At 40.6% G+C, this 19428-nt stretch overlaps 2 protein-coding genes across 4 annotated transcripts in view; one reads left to right on the forward strand and one right to left on the reverse strand.

Moving 5' to 3' along the window:
- CYFIP1 (cytoplasmic FMR1 interacting protein 1) overlaps window positions 1-19428 on the reverse strand; it is a 123615-nt gene that overhangs the window by 21565 nt on the left and 82622 nt on the right. For all 3 annotated transcript variants that reach the window (XM_083168595.1, XM_083168594.1, XM_083168596.1), the window contains one exon: window positions 312-455. In XM_083168595.1, coding sequence (XP_083024721.1) covers window positions 312-455 — 144 coding nt within the window. The remainder of the gene's footprint in view (window positions 1-311; window positions 456-19428) is intronic.
- FNDC9 (fibronectin type III domain containing 9) lies at window positions 11215-18948 on the forward strand. The gene is made up of 2 exons (XM_083168597.1): window positions 11215-11500; window positions 17016-18948. The coding sequence occupies exon 2, from the start codon at window positions 17082-17084 to the stop codon at window positions 17754-17756; it is 675 nt and encodes a 224-aa protein (XP_083024723.1). The 5' UTR covers window positions 11215-11500; window positions 17016-17081; the 3' UTR covers window positions 17757-18948.

Genomic DNA, 19428 nt, shown 5'->3' on the forward strand with positions numbered 1-19428 from the left:
TCTAAGCTTCAAAAGTGATAACATGGAGAGTGATAAAAAGCCAGCCAATCAGCTCCTGCCTGACATTTTTCAAACACAGTCTGTGAAATGTCAGTCAGGAGCTGATTGGCTGGCTGTTTATCACTCTCCATTTTACCACTTTTGAAGCTTAGAGAATCTGGCCCTATATGAGGTTAACAGTGTAATTTGCTACACGATTAATGGTAACAGTAGCAATCAGTCTAAATTATCAATAAATCAGGTTTTAAATATCTTGAAATACCTCAAGATCAAAAGCATACATACATTATGGTTATGCAGGAAGTACTTACCAGGCTTTTAACAACTTTTAGCAATTCCTCCATAACCACTGCAATGCCTTGGTATCCTAGTAGACGGCAGATGACTTTGAAGTGTGGGGGGCCCACAAAGTTTCTGTAGTAGCTGAACATGCTGTTGTATGCCAGGTTCAAATTCTTTGAAGAAAAAAAACAAACATTTTTTTTTTTAAAAGAATAAATATATCATCTATATATCTATCTCTCTATATCTATATATCTATATATCTATCTATATCTATATATCTATATATCTATCTATATATCTATATCTATATATATATATGTATGTCTCTAGTGTCGGATTGTGGGTCTTTGAAACGCTGATAGATATATCTATATATATCTATATCTATATATATAGATATATATACACACACAAATACTTATATACATACATATATACACACACACACATGGTAGTATACCATCAGCAAATACTACCATGTATTGACACGTTGTAACCAGCACACGATGTAACTGGATGGCGTGCTGCACGTCTGTGGTTCTTGTACTTGTGTATTATTTACTGTGCGAGCACCCGCCAAAGTTGTGGACTTTTTGTGGCTGTGCCAGACCGTTTGCAACATACATAACACTATTGAGGTCGGCATACATTGGGTCGACCACTGGAGGTTGACAGGCCTTAGGCCTAAACAGGAAAGGAAAAAGGCTGACATGGTCAAAATGTTGATACAAGCATTAGGTCGACATTGGCAAGGTAGACATGGGGATTTTACTTTTTTTTTTTTTTTTTACATGTGCTGACAGGCGTGGAGGGAAAATAGAATAGGTTGCTGAGCATAGCGAGGCACCGCGCCCAAAGCATGGTGGACACTGTGCACCAATACGGTGCTCATGTCAATATTGGGCGCAAAAAAAGTCAAAAAACAAAACAAACATGTCGACATTTTCACTGTTGACCTTGCCAATGTTGACTAAATGTTTGTGTCGACGTTTTGACCCTGCCAACATAAGGCAGGTCAACCTTACCTGTGTCGACCTATGGCCTGTAGGACTAAATGATACCAAAACAGATGATGGTGGGTTCCCTGGGCGCTTATTTTTGATGGATTATGGGTAGATTATTCCATGTTTAACGATACGATACAGGCAAACACATATGGTGAGAGTCCTGATTACCTGAACCTGCTGTTTTTATTGTCTATTTCAATTTACTGCACCATGATATACCTTCTCTCATCCTTTTGAGTTGAATGCGTCATTAGGGAGGATAAGAAGTGAAGTCCATCGGTGACAGATTGTCCCTCAACCAAACGCATTTACCTACTATCAAATGTAGACAATTTTTATTGGTACGGGTCAATTATATCATTGCAGTCCATTTATTGCCAGTATTTTAACAATACAGTATTACACTATTGTATGTCATTTCTGTTTCTTTTTGGGTATCGTTAAACATGAAATAATCTACCCATAATCCATCAAAAATAAGCACCCAGGGAACCCACCAACATCTGTTTTGGTATTGTATATGTTCTTCAATTGATTGGTTGTGTGACCAAGGCTGCTTAATAGCGCATGATCTATTGGATTTAATCTTTTTGTCGAAATTGTAGGACCCAATGACCCATACCCCAAGAAATGTACTAGCTAATTTTTCAAATTTAAGGCTAAATGAAAAGTGCCTTTTCCCTACCTCCATCTCAATCGTTATCAGAAAACGTAATAAATTGGAAATACAAAACACCCTTATGCAAAAAAAATTATGCAAAGACTTTATACATATATTTCCTTACATTTTATTATAATAAACACAATGTCTGCAATAAAAAAACAAGTACTGTACTGGTTGCTTAATGTTACAACAGATTTTTAAAGCGTTCTAGTGATTTTATGTTACTCCTTTATGCTGCTTTCCCACTGCCTACCCGGGTAAAGACCCGTTTTTTTTAAATGGGTCTTTACCCGGGTAAGAGCCACAAAGACCCTTTCCCACTGCAGCTTTTAAACGGTAAATTACAGTTTAAAAGCAGTAAATGTCCCATTCACACTTACCCGTGTAAACCACAAAGCAACACGTTTAAACTCTCTAGTAAACCTTGCCTGTCATTAAAAACATTACATGCACCAATCATGTTCTTAACCTTTATTATTATTTCTAAATACAGTTTAAAACCCTTTCCCATTGCCAAAAAACTGGCTCTTACACGGGTAAAACACTGCTTTTTACCCGGTTAACAAATACCGGTATTTGTTACCCGGGTAAAGCAACCTGGAGCTTTCCCACTGCAGCTCTAGCCGTTTAAAAAGGCTAAAAAAACGGCATTTTACCGTGTAAAGCCTGCAGTGGGAAAGGGGCATTATTTTCAAATAAAACTGAACAATAGAAAAAAACAGGTACATTGAATGGCGCTGTAGCTTAAGAAAGAGGTTAATTAAAACCATTAAGGCTAAAAAGCATTTATTAAACATACAAAAACAGAAGCTGTTTTTTGTAGCTGTATTTTGCTGTGAATATGATGTATTTTTGTCAAAAAAAGAAGCAGAAATGTTAGCCAACACTAGAAAATTCTCACACCACAAGACATGCCAAGAGGGTCTGTTTGCCATGACTTCAGCAAGGATGTTTGAGGACACATTATAATTGCAATAAACTCTTTGAAATGCTTTATCCTCAATGTTCATTTAGTGCAACTAATCTAGTATACTGAAAAGCTGAAATTGCTTTTAACAAGTCCGAAGGTAGAGGAGTGTCATCTGTTTTTGCGCAATTAATCCTTTACCCCGAGTTAAAACCGTGCATGTAAGAAAATATATTATACTAGGTTCAGGAGTGACATGCGTGGTTTATAGTAATAGAAGGGTGTAGACAGCACACATTGATCCTTTGGGCTGTAGAGCAGTTTATAATAGTTCTAAACTAGACTTATTTCCATAAAGCTAATTTACTCTGTGACACAATGTGGTAGTTTTTTTTAGGTAGCGCTCCCCCTAAAAAAAAAAAAAAAAAAAAAACTCACCCACTACCTTAAAAAATAACACAACACTGATGGGGTTAATAAAGATCAGAAATGTTCTAGATAGATAGATAGACGATACGGTTTTCATGGTAAATTACACAATATACATATCACATTTATAAAAGTGAATGAGGGTCCAGACAGTACTTTACAAAGCGCAATGCTAGTGTGGTTTGTACAAACTACTTTTACTAAGTGACACCGGGTGAGCAGTTAAATGTGCTGGGTTTTCTTTAATTTGCAATAAACTCTTGATGCACCAGATGTTGAGCAGATTAAGCATGACCCTGTTCTGAAAGAGAGCTTTGGCAAACTGCTTTGATTGTATTTAATTAAAAATAACCCCAACGTAATTATCATGTAAAATAAAGTAGTTCCCAGTACAAAAAAAACCCTAAGGAAAGGAGTGCTTCCTTGGTCATCTCACGAGTTCTAATTCCAACTGGTGAAAAGTGACACAAGCCCAAACACAAAAATCTTGCAATGCACAATATAAAAAAAAAAGTACCTAAAAGAAAAAAAAAAAATCTTTCTCGTATGTCCTGACTTGATTTTCACAGGCATAAATTTCACAAAGAGGGCTTTCCGGTACTAGCAGTATTAAGGTTTTCATAGGACTTAAAAGATCACGTCTGAGGTGGTAGCATGGCATAACCCTGGTGTTGGGTTCTTAAGCAACGTCTTATTTCTGACTGCTGTCAAAATTTAGGTTTCAATATTACACTCTTAATTATGGCCAGGGCATGTTAGATTAATGTCAGACTTCTAAAGATAAAGGACACAATATAGTATTGTGATTGGGGATATTCGGTATATAAAAGTTGAAACCAGTGAATCGGGATGGGTAACCCATGGGCCAAGTAATCTGGAAGAAGAAATTGTGTGCAATAAACTCTCACACCATATATATCATAAACAATAACTCTAAGCTGGGCAGGGTACAACAGACATGGATATTAAAAAAGACATTCACAATTGGTAGTAAACTTTCTCATATTTATGACAGATGGACAAACCAGTATCTGTACACCTCTGAGCTGCACATATCCACAAATCCAGGCTCTAATCACCTGCCACACTCACAATTAGCTGAGTCAAAACAATATAGAAACCTAACCAACCTCATAAATTTCACATGTATCCCTTCACCCTCAAAGTCACTAAAATGTGCCTTACTAAATGCACGCTCTGTTTGCAATGAACTAACATCAGTCCAGGACCTCTTCATCTCTGGCAACTTCAATCTGCTGGCTATTACAGAGACTTGGCTCACACAATCAGACCCGGCTTCCCCTGCAGCACTGTCACATGGTGGTTTCCACTTCACTTACTCCTCCAGGCCTGGTAACAGTAAAGGAGGTGGGGTAGGTATATTACTGTCCCAGCTGTGCACATACACATTCCTACCACTGGTTCCTTCACGCACATTCACATCATTTGAAGTTAACTCTATCAGGGTTTTCACCCCTTTATCTCTGCGTGTCGCAGCTATCCATCGCCCACCTGGCCTTCCCAAACATCAATTTCTGGAAGATTTCTCTGCCTGCTCCCCCACTTCTTAATCTTCTTATCTTCTGACAGCTCTACCATCACCATGGGTGATTTCAATATCGCTATTGACAGCCCACTTTCTCCTCATGCCTCTAAACTCCTCTCTCGGCATCTCCCAATGGTCTGACTCCTCTACTCACAAGGAGGGACAATGCCTTGATCTTATATTCACTAGGCTATGCTCTGTTTCTGAATTCACTAACGCCCCATTCCCTCTCTCGGATCACAACCTTATCACCTTCTCAACCTCCTCCATTTCTCCAAACTTTATCATACCTAAATCATGGAAGCCTCCTCTAACCCGCAGAAATACTAATGCTATTGATATTGAACAACTTTCTACCTCTCTGCAACAACTGCTCTCACCCATTTCTACACTTGCCCGTCCCGAGACAGCTGTAAGCCACCTGAATCAGACTCTACAAACTGCCCTTGAAGAAGCTGCTCCAGCTACTCCTCACAATCCATGTAGGCTTAGATGCCAACCGTGGCACTCTAAATTAACAAGACACCTGCAAAAACTATCACGTAGACTTGAACATCAGTGGTGTAAATCTCAAAATCCAAGTAACTGTGTCACATTTAAGACTACCTACCACTCCTATCATAATGCTCTGGACACTGCTAAACAAACTTATTTTCAATCTCTCATCTCTTCTCATGCCAATAACCCCAAGGGACGTTTTAATACATTTAAATCACTTCTTTACCCTCCTTCACCCTCCCCACCTGCCAATATCAATGTGCAAGAGCTTGCTTCCTTCTTGCTAAAATCCAAGATGAAATGGCTTGTTCTTCCTCAGCCAGTGACTTCCTTACTTCCTTTCCTGAGCCCTTTGCCACTTTCTCTTCATTTGACCCCACAAGTGAGGATGAAGTATCCACTCTCTTCTCATCTTCCTAATCCACTACCCTTACTAGTCAGTAAAGCTCTGGCTCTGGTGCTTATCCCAAGCTTATCTAAAATCTGTAACCTCTCTCTCTCTCTACTGGTATCTGTCCTTCTCTGTTCAAGCATGCACTTATTACTTCCATTCTAAACTGAACTGTCCTCACATTTAATCTGTCTCTAAATCATGTTACATGCATCTAAAAAACATATCCAAAATTTGTCCGTACCTTACACAAGACACTGCAAAAACTCTAATCCATGCACTCATTATATCATGCATTGATTATTGCAATGGACTCCATAACGGTCTTCCTAAGAAAAGACTCTCACCACTACAATCCATTTTGACTGCAGCTGCGAGGCAGATCTTCCTGGCTAGACGTTCATCGTCTGCTGATCCGCTCTGCCAGTCCCTCCATTGGTTGCCTGTATATTACCGCATTCAATATAAAATACTTCTACTTACATACAAAGCCATTACTCTGACTACACAGACTTAGATCTCTTCGCTTATCTCAAAATATATCTCCACCTGACCTCTCCGCTCTTCACAAGATCTGCGTCTCTCATCCACACTCATTACTCGCTCCCACTTTCACTTGCAGGATTTTGGTCGGGCAGCACCCACCTTATGAAATGCCCTTCCACACACACCAAGACTCTCCTCTAGCCTCCAAAAGTTTCAAAACTCACCTCTTCAGGCAAGCTTATCATATTTATGACTCCCACACAACCTCCAGTAGCATTCATATCTAATTGTATCCGATCAGGACTGTCTAGTTATCTGATGGGATTGCCATGCTATGAAATTCTATCCTTATGTATCCCTTCTTTTATCCCTATAGATTGTAAGCTTGCGAGCAGGGCCCTCCTAACTCCATGTCGGTTTGTATATACCCAGTTTGGGTACTCTTTACCTAGATGGGCGCCCGTCGCGGTCATCGCGGGTACATTTATGTCTGCCCGCGACGCGACCGACGCGATGCCTGCGATTTCCCATTAAAACCCATGTTAAACATGGAAATCGTGTCGGTCGCGTCGCGGCCGGCCATAAATGTACCCGCGATGCCCGCGACGCGATGCTCCCGATTTACCATAGGAATCAATGTTAAAAGGCGCGATGGACCCGATTTTACTGTTAAATGGCTCAATGGACCCGATTTGCCCATAACCCTTAAATGCCACAGAGCCCATTAACCCTTAAATGTCCCCCCCAATTTTTAACGCCACCCCACGATCCACGCCAATCCGAAGCGTGGCGAGCGCAGCGAGCCCGCGAGGGGCGGCGGTACGCGTCCTCCGACCTTTTCATGCCCTACTATCCACTAGGGCGTGGAGTGAGAATATAATAGTGTGGCGAGCGCAGCGAGCCACCGAGCCCGAAGCGTGGCGAGCGCAGCGAGCCCCGCGAGGGGCCGCGGATACCTTCACAGTTATACGCGTCCCCTCGCGGGCTTCACAGGTGTCCGTGGCGACGCCGACACCTGTGAAGCCCGCGAGGGGACGCGTGTACCTGTGAAGGTATCCGCGTCCGCTCGCCACGCTTCGGGCTCGGTGGCTCGCTGCGCTCGCCACACTATTATATTCTCACTCCACGCCCTAGTGGATAGTAGGGCATGAAAAGGTCGGAGGACGCGTACCGCCGCCCCTCGCGGGCTCGCTGCGCTCGCCCCGCTTCGGGTTGGCGTGGATCGTGGGGTGGCGTTAAAAATTGGGGGGGACATTTAAGGGTCAATTGTGCCTATTTGGGCTCTGTGGCCCATTTAACATTGATTCCTATGGCCAAATCGGGTCCATTGAGGCATTTAACAGTAAAATCGCGGTCAATCAGCCTTTTTAACATTGTTCCCTATGGGAAAATCGCGGTCATCGCGGGCATCCCGATTTACCCGCGATGACCGCGATTTTTACCCCCGACGACCGCGATTTCAATCGCTGGCGCCCAACTAAGTAAAGAGTACCCCAGTTTGTTTAATCACTGTTGTTTCCAATTGTAAAGCACAACAAAATATGCTGCGCTATATAAGAAACTGTAAATAAATAATAAACTCTCATATTTATGACAGATGGACAAACCAGTATTTATACACCTCTGAGCTGTAGGATTATATTATATGGTAGGAGAAAAAAAAATCAAAATCTCACTGTAAAAGGCTACGTTTCTCAGACTTGAACCCACTTTATGAGACCTTTTAATACAAAATTGATTCCTACACCCAACCTATGGTAAATTCTTCTAAAGAAGTGGTGGCCAAACCAGTCATCGAGAGCTACCAACAGTTCACGTTTTCCAGACCACCCAGTTGGTGCACAGGTGTAGTTATTACAGTAATTTTCAAACATGTGATGCATTCATTCCTAACCAACACATTCTACAAATCTGTAGGTGGCCTGGAAAACATACTGTTGGCAGATCTCGAGGATCGGATTGGCTACTTTGATAGGCTTAGACACACCAATAAAGAAAAAGCGTTTATGCACTTTTTTAAAATTAGAAATGCTCCAGACCTGGCCAGCATAATGGAGAGCCAGGAAGACAGTTATTTTTGCATCAGACTCAATTTGAAAGCAAAGCCATTGCCATGATAGTAGTCTAAACACTGCCAATGTGTTATTCTAAAAAGGCATAACCATTGTCTCAAGGGCATACTTTGTGGCTGTGGATATCAGAGGAGACCAGTAGCTGGCAATCAGCAAGAGAGGGAAGGGGACCTGGGGGAGATCTAGCAGTAGAATGCTTAAAGGGCCTAAACACGGTGCAACTGTGCTGAGCGATCTGAGCAGTGCACGATCACTACATGCTGAGCGAGTTGTCACGGGCCAGGGTCCTCCAGTGAGAACACTGGCCCTGACTGGCGATCTGACTAGATTTATCATGCATGTAGGATCATAATCACCTGGTGATATCAATGCGCGGTGCCATGCATCACTAACACTCCTACACATGGAGTGATGAAGGGTAATTCTCTACGTAATCTAGTCAATTAAGGCAGATCGCTTAGAAAATGGTCTGAAATCGCCCCGTGTGTAGGCCCCATTAGGTTTGCCAACTTTGTCGCTAAGTGGTTTCCAATATATTTGTTCGTATGCAAACAGAACGATAAATGAACAGGCCACCCGCATAAACTAAAAACACCCATATTAAACTCACAAAAATCATAAAATACAATATTTGCACTATACATAAATCAGCCCCACCACAGTGGACACTGCCATGTTCAAGACACTTGTTTCTGAAGAATCGGAGGGAGATTCCTCAGGGAAATGCTTTATGCAACTTTATAAAGGAAGCTTATCGACATACGTTAAGGTGTGTAAATTAATTCAAATGTGCCTATCACAGCAGCTGATTTCGCTCGACCAACTGGTTCAATCAGCCAGTAAAAGAAATAAATATAACACAAAATAGGTGGTGAAATTCAAAGGTGCTTCGGAAGAATACATAAATGTCTATCCCAATGAAGATGAATAGAAATATTTATGTATTTACTTAAAAAACAGGATATCCAAACATCAAAAATATGAATAAAAATCTACTGGTAAAGTCCAGATCCTAACAAGGACTAGGTCTGCTTAATGAGATCCAGGGTGGGAAAATAAAGCACAGTTCCTAACTCCACTCCCGTGTCTCGGAGCACTTTCTCTGCTCAGTGTAGTCAGCGGTAAGAGGATTTCCTGCAAAAGACGTCTGTCTCTGCTGCCGTCGTGGCCTCGGCTTTCAGTCGGGCGATACGCAGGTTTTTTAGATATAGTGAGCGGGGGAACCGTATGGAGTTTGAAGTCCAGGACTTGAGTAATGGTTGGTAGAATAAAATACTGGTTACCTCGTCCATCTGCTGCTTTTGATGTTTTTTGGATATCTTGTTTTTTAAGTAAATACACATACATAAATATATAAATTACAGATGGAGCCCTCCTCATTTAGGGGGGTATTCAATGTCAGGGTCACGGCAGTTGAGCTTGCTCGATCGCCGTGACCCAGTCCCGTTCTCGGTCAGCTCGACCGAGAACACGCAGGCGGGATTCAATGTCCCGCCTGCCGGGGAGCGAAAAGGGGGCGTGGCCGCGAGTTGCGGCCGGGAAGAGGCGAGCTGCAGCCGGCAGCTCGTCACTTCCCGGCTGTTCTCGGCAGAACGAGCCTGACAGCAAGTGATGTCGGGTAGTTCTGCCGAGATACCCTGCTCAATGCTGTCGGGGAAGACAGCAATAGGGCGGGCATCTCCCCGATGGGAGGTGCTCGCCGGAGATTGAATATCCCCCTTATCCTGTTAATTGGATTAAGTGAGTAATAGGATTACTATGCTAATTCCCTACTGCAGGCATGTCCAAACTGTGGCCCTCCAGCTGTTGTGAAAATACACAGCATGCCTTGCCATAGTTTCAGCATTTCCTAATAGCAAAACTGTGGCAAGGCATGATGGGACTTGTAGTTTCACAACAGCTGGAGGGCCATAGTTTGGACATGCCTGCCCTACTGTATTGTTCTATGTATTGTATTGCTGCTGAGAACAATAGGATAGCCATGGCTATATATATATATATATATATATATATATATATATATATATATATATATATATATATGACACTTACCCCCTCAAAGAAAGGATGGATCCGGATCAGAGTTTTTCTCTGATGAAAACTGCACCCAGCAGTTGAAACGGCTGTCCGGTCAGCAGCTGTCACCTAGTGCAATGTTGCACTCATAAATAAACCACTTTTCTTCACCTATACAACCGTGTGCCGGATACATCCTTTCTTTGAGGGGGTAAGTGTCACTTATTGCTCTATTATGTTCCTGGCACCGGATCTTTTACCTGTTTAAAGCCACGAGTGCCAACCCGATACACCAACCCACATATATATATATATATATATATATATATATATATTTTTTTTTTTTTTTTTATTATCCCTTTCAAACTAGAGACTATGAATGCTGAAAAAAAATATATAATTTAATTTAAATGGACCATTCACTCTGCTTATTGTCTAAAGAATGAGGTTTTCAGCATCATTTAGGCAATTGCCATTAAGTCTTTAGATAGATGAAAAAAAAAATGACACTAGGTACTGTATTCTGTGCACGGAAAATAAAATGCAGATTGCTTTCCTCTGCTACTGGGGAGCTAAGACACTGCTGTTCTGCATCCAAGTACCACAGCAAAGAGGGTCTGACATTTGTCTCTGGTCAAGCAGAAAAATAATTACAAATTGTATTAGAAAGCACAGAAAGGCGTCATATGAATTTTGACGTAGGAATGTTAAACAGATTACAGCGCCTGTACTAGTGACCTCCCTTACAACAAATATCAGTGCTGTACAAATGACAGCACTGACAGTAGTTCCTCTCTGTGTGGTAATGATCTCAAAGAGAAGGGGGAAGTACCAGAGTTCAGTGCTCTCCCAAAAGGAGAGGACATAAGGCAGTTTAGTGAGAGACGGGCTGAAGAGGGGGAGGGAAAAGGGGGGGGGGGGGGGAATCATCTTTTTATGTCTTTTAAAAACCAAGGCAACCAAGCACTTGGGGAATATGCGCTCACATGTGAATTCATGCAGCAAAGACAAAGGAGTCGTTTCACCAATGTCCCTGGAGAAGAAAAACACAAGTGACGAGCAGAGAGAGCTGGCAGAGTAAGGAATGCAGGAACTGATAAGCCACAGGTGCAAATCACATCCAATTCATTACAGCGTGCAGGGAAATCAGAGACCGTCATTCAGAAGAAGTCGAGTTCGGTTCTACCAACACATCTGAGGTATGTTACTAGTTTTTAGGTTTGGCTTTGAAATTGAAAACGAATACTGTTCTACAATAATGTTTTTTGATCAATATAGAATGTGCTTGGTCATCTATATAGTTTTGATCGAAACAGGCAGGAATTTTATAGAATATATATGTATAATGCCTAGGAGTAATGATGCTGAATTACTAATGAAAAAAGCCAGTCCATATGTACAGCATTTGGAATTAATTCCTTACATCATTTTGCAGTCACTAGTACTCAGACCAATTGGGCCATCTGGTCTTTGTGATACGATGCCTATGTATATGAGAAGGTCATCCAACCTGGAACATTTATACAGATTATCAAAATGGATAATTAATGTTATCAGAAATGATAAAGACATGAATATAACTAGTTTCTTAACAGGTATGAATATATGGGAAAGCAGTTCCAGTTGTACATACTCTGCAACTGTAAGAGAAGGGATACTGGCCATAAAGCCTTCATGTGTGCAGTGCAGCTGTCTCATACTTAACCTTGGGTAGAGCAACATTATTTAGATGATATGCGTATCAAGCCTATAAGCAAAGTGCTATAATTATACAGTTAACTAATACATATGTTACAATGAAATCCAACTCATACATGATTTTCCAGAGCAAAACATTTCACAAAGGATGGTGGTAATGGAGATATATCTATCTATCTATCTATCTCTATATATTTATATATATATATATAATGAAAATAATAATAAATGATGATGATAATAATACATCATATTCACATAGCCACATGGATGACCTAAAGTGACAACATTGCTCAGGTTAGCCACTTGCTAGGTTTCCAAAGTGTTAAATGAATGGAACAAGCAACAACTCTTTGTAACAGCACTGTAGCTTTAAACATGCATCAAGCCGAGCACAAATGCAGAGATCTAGGTAGATTCTTCCTAGCTGCATCTAATTGCATTAACAATGTTCTCCTATTAAGATGAATGTCATTTTGAATTGTACACCAGTCCCAGAGTAAGAGGTCAAATTAACACCACAGCACACTGCAACTTGCGTTACATTCATGGAAATAGCGCTGTTTACTTTCTTATTTGGTATAAGGAGTTTCATTTTTCCCATTGGTTTACATGCACATTACTGGCATAACAATTGCACATTAAATGCAAACACATTTTAACACTGATGATTACATGACCTATGTTCAAAGTACACATAATTAAAAATATATTACAGATACAAGGCATATGATGTGCCAGCTGTCCCCAATTCCCAGATTTTCCGAATTTGTCCACAAAAAAATGTTTGTATTCATTGAAAGTATAATAGAATATGATTATTTCACATTAGGTAGGTGCAAAGTCCTAATATATGTATAATACAAAGGAATTGTATGATGATCATAAGTGGTTGATTAGTGACATAAGCTCAGGGTGTAGTGTTCGCAAACTGAGCAGTGTATTTGAATTATATTAAGCATATACAATTCTCTAGGAGGATATTTATTAAAGTACCAATCAACTCTTAACTGTCATTTTCCAAACTCAGGAGGAGGTGTATGAAGCTGCACTATGCGATTTAAGCACATAGCGCTCCTTATTTTCGGCAATTACAGCTTCCTCCAAATTTGAAGTAGCTGTTAACGGCCAGAGCTTTTCATTGTCTGCGCTAACTAATAAGCGCTAAGTGTATTGCCCCCTTGCCCATACCCTAATATATAATCCCTGTGCAGGCAAGCCTCAGACGATAATAGCGAGATCTCGCACATGCCCAGTATAGCTGGCCAGAGCTGAGAGTGCTTGCTTTTTTAAAATGTGCTTATTGAAAAAAGAAAAGGCAGCGCTGATCTCCCCCGAGGGGAATACCGGCAATTGTTAGACATCCTGCAGCAGAATGGATTCAGTGGATATGGGTGCCCACTTCTCCATGATATTGCAGGAGATGCGAGACCCGAAAATTACAAAATGTTAATTGCATTTTAATACATCTACCCAACACTGTAAAATAACACTTGGAAGATGACTGGTCAATACTTTGGGGGGTCTATGTATTTTGGAGAGAGATAGAGTGGGTGGGACTAATATACCAGCCAATCAGTCAAACCCAATATGGCAGTTATGAGCTGGATGGCTGGTACTTTATCCTGGTCTGCTTTATCGATCTCCAAGGCTTAGTATATAGACCCCTGAATTTCTTTGCACTCTATCTCTCACCAAGCTGTAATAAATATCCCCATATGGGTATTAGAATTTATAATAAAATTAGATAAAGCATTTCTGCTGATCATCAATAGAAACAAGCCAAATAGGGGGCAACATGAGAAAATACTTATACAGCTATATTGCCCAGCGTGTATGGTGCCCAATGATGGGGAAAATCACTGGGCTGATAAAAGCTCTGTGCATACACACTGAGCGGTTTTCACCCATGTTAGCAATATTCCCCGAGGGTGGATGGCTTTTCATAGCAGGACGCTATGGAAAGCCGTCCACCCCGCCGCTCATCCACTGGTAATACCAGCAGATGAGCAGCGTGTGGTAGTAATGATGCAGGAGCGTACAGCACCCATTCCGGCCTGTACACACGGGGCAGCTTTCATGCTGACGATTGAACTGAGTGGTGAAAGTTGACCAGTGTGTACGGGGCTTTAGAATCAGACTGATCAAAAAGCTGGTGTTGGTACTTATGTAATATCTGGGCTCCCGGTATTCTTATGAGACCGTGTCCCCTCGCCACGCTTCGGGCACGGTGGCTCGCTGCGCTCGCCACACTATATAAAATCAACTCCATGCGTAGTTGGATAGTAGGGGTATGAAAAAATGGGGTGAATTTAACATGGGAGCCCAGATAATACATAAGTACCAAAATGTTTAGTTCTCGGTATACTTTTGTTTCAGGTTCTAAAATATAAATTTGATCATCTTATTTTTGACTGATTTGTAAACACTTAGGGGGGTATTCAACCTCCAGCCGCCATTCCCGCTGATGGGGGAAATGGCAGCGGGGCCCTATTCAATGCCGTCTTCCCCAACAGCATTGAATAGGGATCTTGCCAGAACATGTCCGACTTCACAAGCAGTCAGGCACATTCTGCAGAGAACGGCCAAGAATTGTGGAGCTCTCAGCCGCAGCTCGACTATTTCCGTCTGCTTCTCACGGCCATGTCCCATTCTCGTCGTTCGGCAGGCAGGACACTGCCGTGTAATAAATAAACACACAAGCAAGTGTAAAGTCCCGGCGTGGTACCGCCGCGTATTATCATATACACGGCGGCTCAAATAAATGTCCAGTGTCTCCACATGCAGAGAGACACTGAGTATGTATCAGTAATAATCATATTAATCCACCGTTGAATCCATCCACTTTTGTCAGACTCAAGCATGCTCAGATAAAACATGGTAATTACATAGCCATTTAATTGGTACCAAGGCTTAGACGATTGCATAGATTTACAATTGTTGCCATTGTTATCGGATTGTAAATTCACATTATATTGCTAATGGCACGTGATCCCACAAGGGATAAACAACCTATGCCATTTATAATACACATGCTGAGTAATTGCACTACTTGATTTTCACCGAGCATTATATTGTGGCTAATTAAAGCAACAATGTTGCAGTAGAATTTTGATACATGACAGCAACCTAATAGCCACGACACAATAAACTGGGGATTGTCTCAGTGAGATAGTGCTATAACACAATAAGTGTGGTGGTTAATAATTAACACAGAACACATCCTGCATTAATCAATAACACACAGATACATGATAGTCATTGGACTACAATTATAAAACACACACAACGGTCAGCTCTACTTTAAATTTATTGTCACTTTTCATGCACCTTTTTCACCATGTTTTTAATATTTCGCAGCTTTTTAAAACTTGCAAATTAATAAAAGTTACATTTTAATAACATTTTCTTGGGACACTAAACAAATATACTGATTGCTGAGCAAGCCAAAATCGTCAGCTCCAAAGTGCCCCTTGTAGGAATTCTTTTTATTTTTTCTGCTAGGGGACATTGAATCCCGCCTGCAAAATCACAGTTGAGCCAGCTGAGAACAGGACAGGGTACGGCTGTCAGGCCAGCCGGACAGTTGTGACCCTACATTGAATACCCCCCTTAATGTACAAATCAACTGTATCACGGTGACAGCACCTACAGTAGGTCTCACCTATTTATTTATGAACAGTTGCTTATAAAGTGCCGCAAACCCCAGAGTGATTGCAGCCCGAAGAAGGTCCTGTAATCTTGAATGAGCAAAGAGGGTTGGGAGATATTTTGAGCTAAGTTAAGCGATGTACTGTACCTTGGTCTGGTTTGGTTTATGGCCTTATGTGTAAGAGTATTTTTTAGTGAATTTTGTATAATATAGTTAACCAATGCAGGGACTGCGTTAACATAGCAGTTTTTCAGACGATGAACGTCTGGCAAAGAAGAACAGCTGCGCAGCTACATTCATGATGGATTGTAGTAGGGAGAGCCTATATTGGGGAAGACCAGGAAGGAGACTATTGCAATAACCAATGTGTGTGAGATAAGGAGTGTATGGATTAGTTTTTACAGTGTCTTGTATAAAGTATGGTCCTATTTTAGAAATGTTTGTTAGATGCATGCAGCGTTTTGATTTTGAGACAGACTGAATGTGTGGAACAAAGCACAGTTCAGAGTCAAGGATGACACCTAGGAAGCGAACTTGTGGGGTAGGATAGATTGTTGTGTTCTCAACAGTAATTGATTAAGATACAAGGTTGGCAACGACTATTGGTCGGTGGAAATATAATTAATTCTGTTTTTTGAAATATTCAAATTGAGGTAACGAGAAGATGAAACAGCATAGTTAGTGACACGGCCCAATACAGATGGTGACGAGTCTGTGGAGGATAGGTAGATTTGAGTATCATCCACACACATATAGGGATCCAAAAGAGCTACTAATGTATTTTAGGTAATTCATTTAACTAGGTTTTCTGGTCATATGGCAGAGTTGTCCGTAGTTACTTATGAGCAGCATACCAGCAGCACTGGTCATACTAGGCACTTGCTTATCATTTTGACAAGCACAAGGAATGTGCTCAAAGCAACTTTTGAAATGACAGGAGTCCATGTATGTAGCTAGTTGCATCTATGACCAGGCGCACAGGCCCTAACTGTTCGTACCCTTATCCAAGATCTAGGAACATAGGCTACAAACAGAGGCATCATCTAATTAGTAATAATTCAATATGACTGCAATACTTTTATTTGTAGCCTACAGAAAACAAGATAGTGGTTGAATAAATAATGCAACTGTAAGCAACACATGATGACCACTTTAGAAAAATAAATGCTTGCCTTAGTGTCCCAAAGAAATGGTAATATAAATAGCTTAATAACAAAATCTATTTAACATAGCTGCTTAGTTAAGATATTTTGCGTTTAGGATCACACAAACATTTATAAAATGTGGATTTTTTAAGCAGTTAATAAAAATTATGTCTGAACCCCCATTTCAGCATTTTAATTATTATTGTTTGTCTATCACAGTGATTGCCTGAAGTTAAAGCCACTCTACATCTTTCAACCCCTCTGTACAAAGCCCAGGAATCCAGAATGGTGATCACAGTCCAGAACATCACAGCCAATACAGCTATGATCATCTGGCCATCAATCTCTAGTTGTGCTGACAGCTTCTACAGCATAATGTACCAGTCCAACTGGAATACAATGCTATCTGGGTACTCCCGGAAGAACTTCCAGAAGGAAGAAAGAATTCCTGGAGGCCGGACATTCTTCACCATTGAAAACCTCACCCCTCTCACAACATACATTCTGTGTGTGACCTGTCAGTCTGCCAACCCCTCCAGTGACCAATGCAAAATCTTCCATACTTTAGGCCAAGATCCATCATCTGTCAACAGCAAGAAAAAAGATCTGGCTTTAGGCATCTGGCTCACCAGCAGCATCATTCTACTCATTATAGCCTGCATCCTGCTCTATGGCTGCCTACATATATGGTGGCGAAAACGGCAAGAGCGTGCTAGGGCAGAAAATGAAGAGAGAAATGATGGAGACAAGAGGGAAGCCTGGGCAAAAAAAGAAGAGCCAGTGGAGGACTACGAGAAGCCAGACTCATTAGTGGTTGCAGAGAACAAGAGGGACAGCACTTGCCCAGATGGAGACCCACTAGATGCCAATATCAAAGATCCGTTAACAGCTGATGAAACCAACAGCATCAATTGCATTGACCAAGAGACAACAGCCATGCACCCAATTGAAGTGAACTAACAGAAACAAGTCACTCAGCAATAGAGTCACTTGTGCCCTTACAATGATCACTAAGGAGCATCCGGTACTGTACAGTTAGTGCAAGAAACACAGAGATGTAATCGCATCTACTGAGTTAATGAAAGGCTGATAGTGGGAGATGAAAGAATAACGTAACTCATTTATGTTCTAGTAACAATTTGATATCTCTTGTTTAGAAATAAATAAACATATTTTAAAGCATTACATTTGAGATCAAAAGGACACAAAAGGTTCAATTACTGGGAGACCAAGCATGTCACTTCAGTGTAATTTTACTTCGATATCACATCAATAAGGCCCATCTATATTAAATGGTGGTAACTCAGGTCTTCCCATGGCTCGTCACATTTTATTTTATTATTCTCTCTTCAATTAAACAAACACTTCGCACAGTGTGTCTATATAATGGCATGGAGGCAGTAGTGGTAAGAAGTGCTCATTTACAAAATGTTGGAAGCATTAAACATTTGCGTTGCTTAAAACAAACATGTAAATCTCTTTGAATAAAATAATAATAATAATAATAATATATGCCTAGAACTGCAATAGTATCACTTTTACTATATGTAACAAGCATATAGAAGATCTGAACGATTCTATTCAGAAAACCAAAATCTGTTTCATTTCATTTTTCATTAAAACTAATTTAATGGCTAAGGCAGGGAGTTCAAACTTTTTAGATTCAAGGCACCTGATACTATCAGAATTTTATCTATGGCACTCCACGGCCAAAAGTTTGTTATGGAGAAATGTAATAACTGTATATTAAATTAAATAAATTGTGTTGGTATAACATATTTAGGTTTATTTATGTAGTCAAGGACAAGATTTGCTTCTGTTTGTACAAATAATTTATGACTGGCAGCCACAAGCACAGGTTTTGCCAAACACATTAACAATAATGAATTTGAATTGGTCTTGAACCACCAACCTGAAGTACCCCTGCAAGGGTCCTGAGGCACCCCAGAGTGCCACGGCACAGTTTGGCAACCACTGGGCTAAGGACATGCCCTAATTGAGACCATTACAATGTTGGTAGCAGGCCGTGGACCAGATTGTATTTGCCTATACAGTAATTATTTTGCAAGTGCTTTAAAAGATATATTGTACTTATCTTACCACTGCCATTGCAACATAATATGGATTTAAATAAATGATAAATATAAATGGCTTTCTGCATTATTTTGCTTTTGTGATGCTATTAAATCTACTGTTCTTTTTTCCTATGTGCCTCTTGTCTACATAATTTGATATTTGAAGCATTTGTTACATTATTTATAAAATGAATCGGGAACAATTGTACATTTGATATTTCAGTGGGAATAAAAACAAATGAATTGCTTCACAACTACCATTTATACACAGCAGATTGGAAAACACTGAAGTGCACAGATATCATTTGCAATAAAATCATAAACTAACAGGGCAGATCCATGAGGGCGATGGTGCGATACAACAAGGTTTGGAGAAGTAGATATTCTGTGCTGTATCCTGCATGCATGGATATTAGGTAGGATTGGGCTAGTTCAGGGGTTCCCAAAGTTTTTGAATCATGGCACTTTGAAGCATCAGAAATGTTTTCGTGGCACCCCTAGGCTAAAATATTCTTATTGAGAAAGTCAGAAACAAATATTAAGTTAAATAAATTGTG

The sequence above is a fragment of the Crinia signifera genome, chromosome 2, assembly GCF_055691185.1.
Source record: "Crinia signifera chromosome 2, ASM5569118v1, whole genome shotgun sequence".
NCBI classification, from domain to species: Eukaryota; Metazoa; Chordata; class Amphibia; order Anura; family Myobatrachidae; genus Crinia; species Crinia signifera.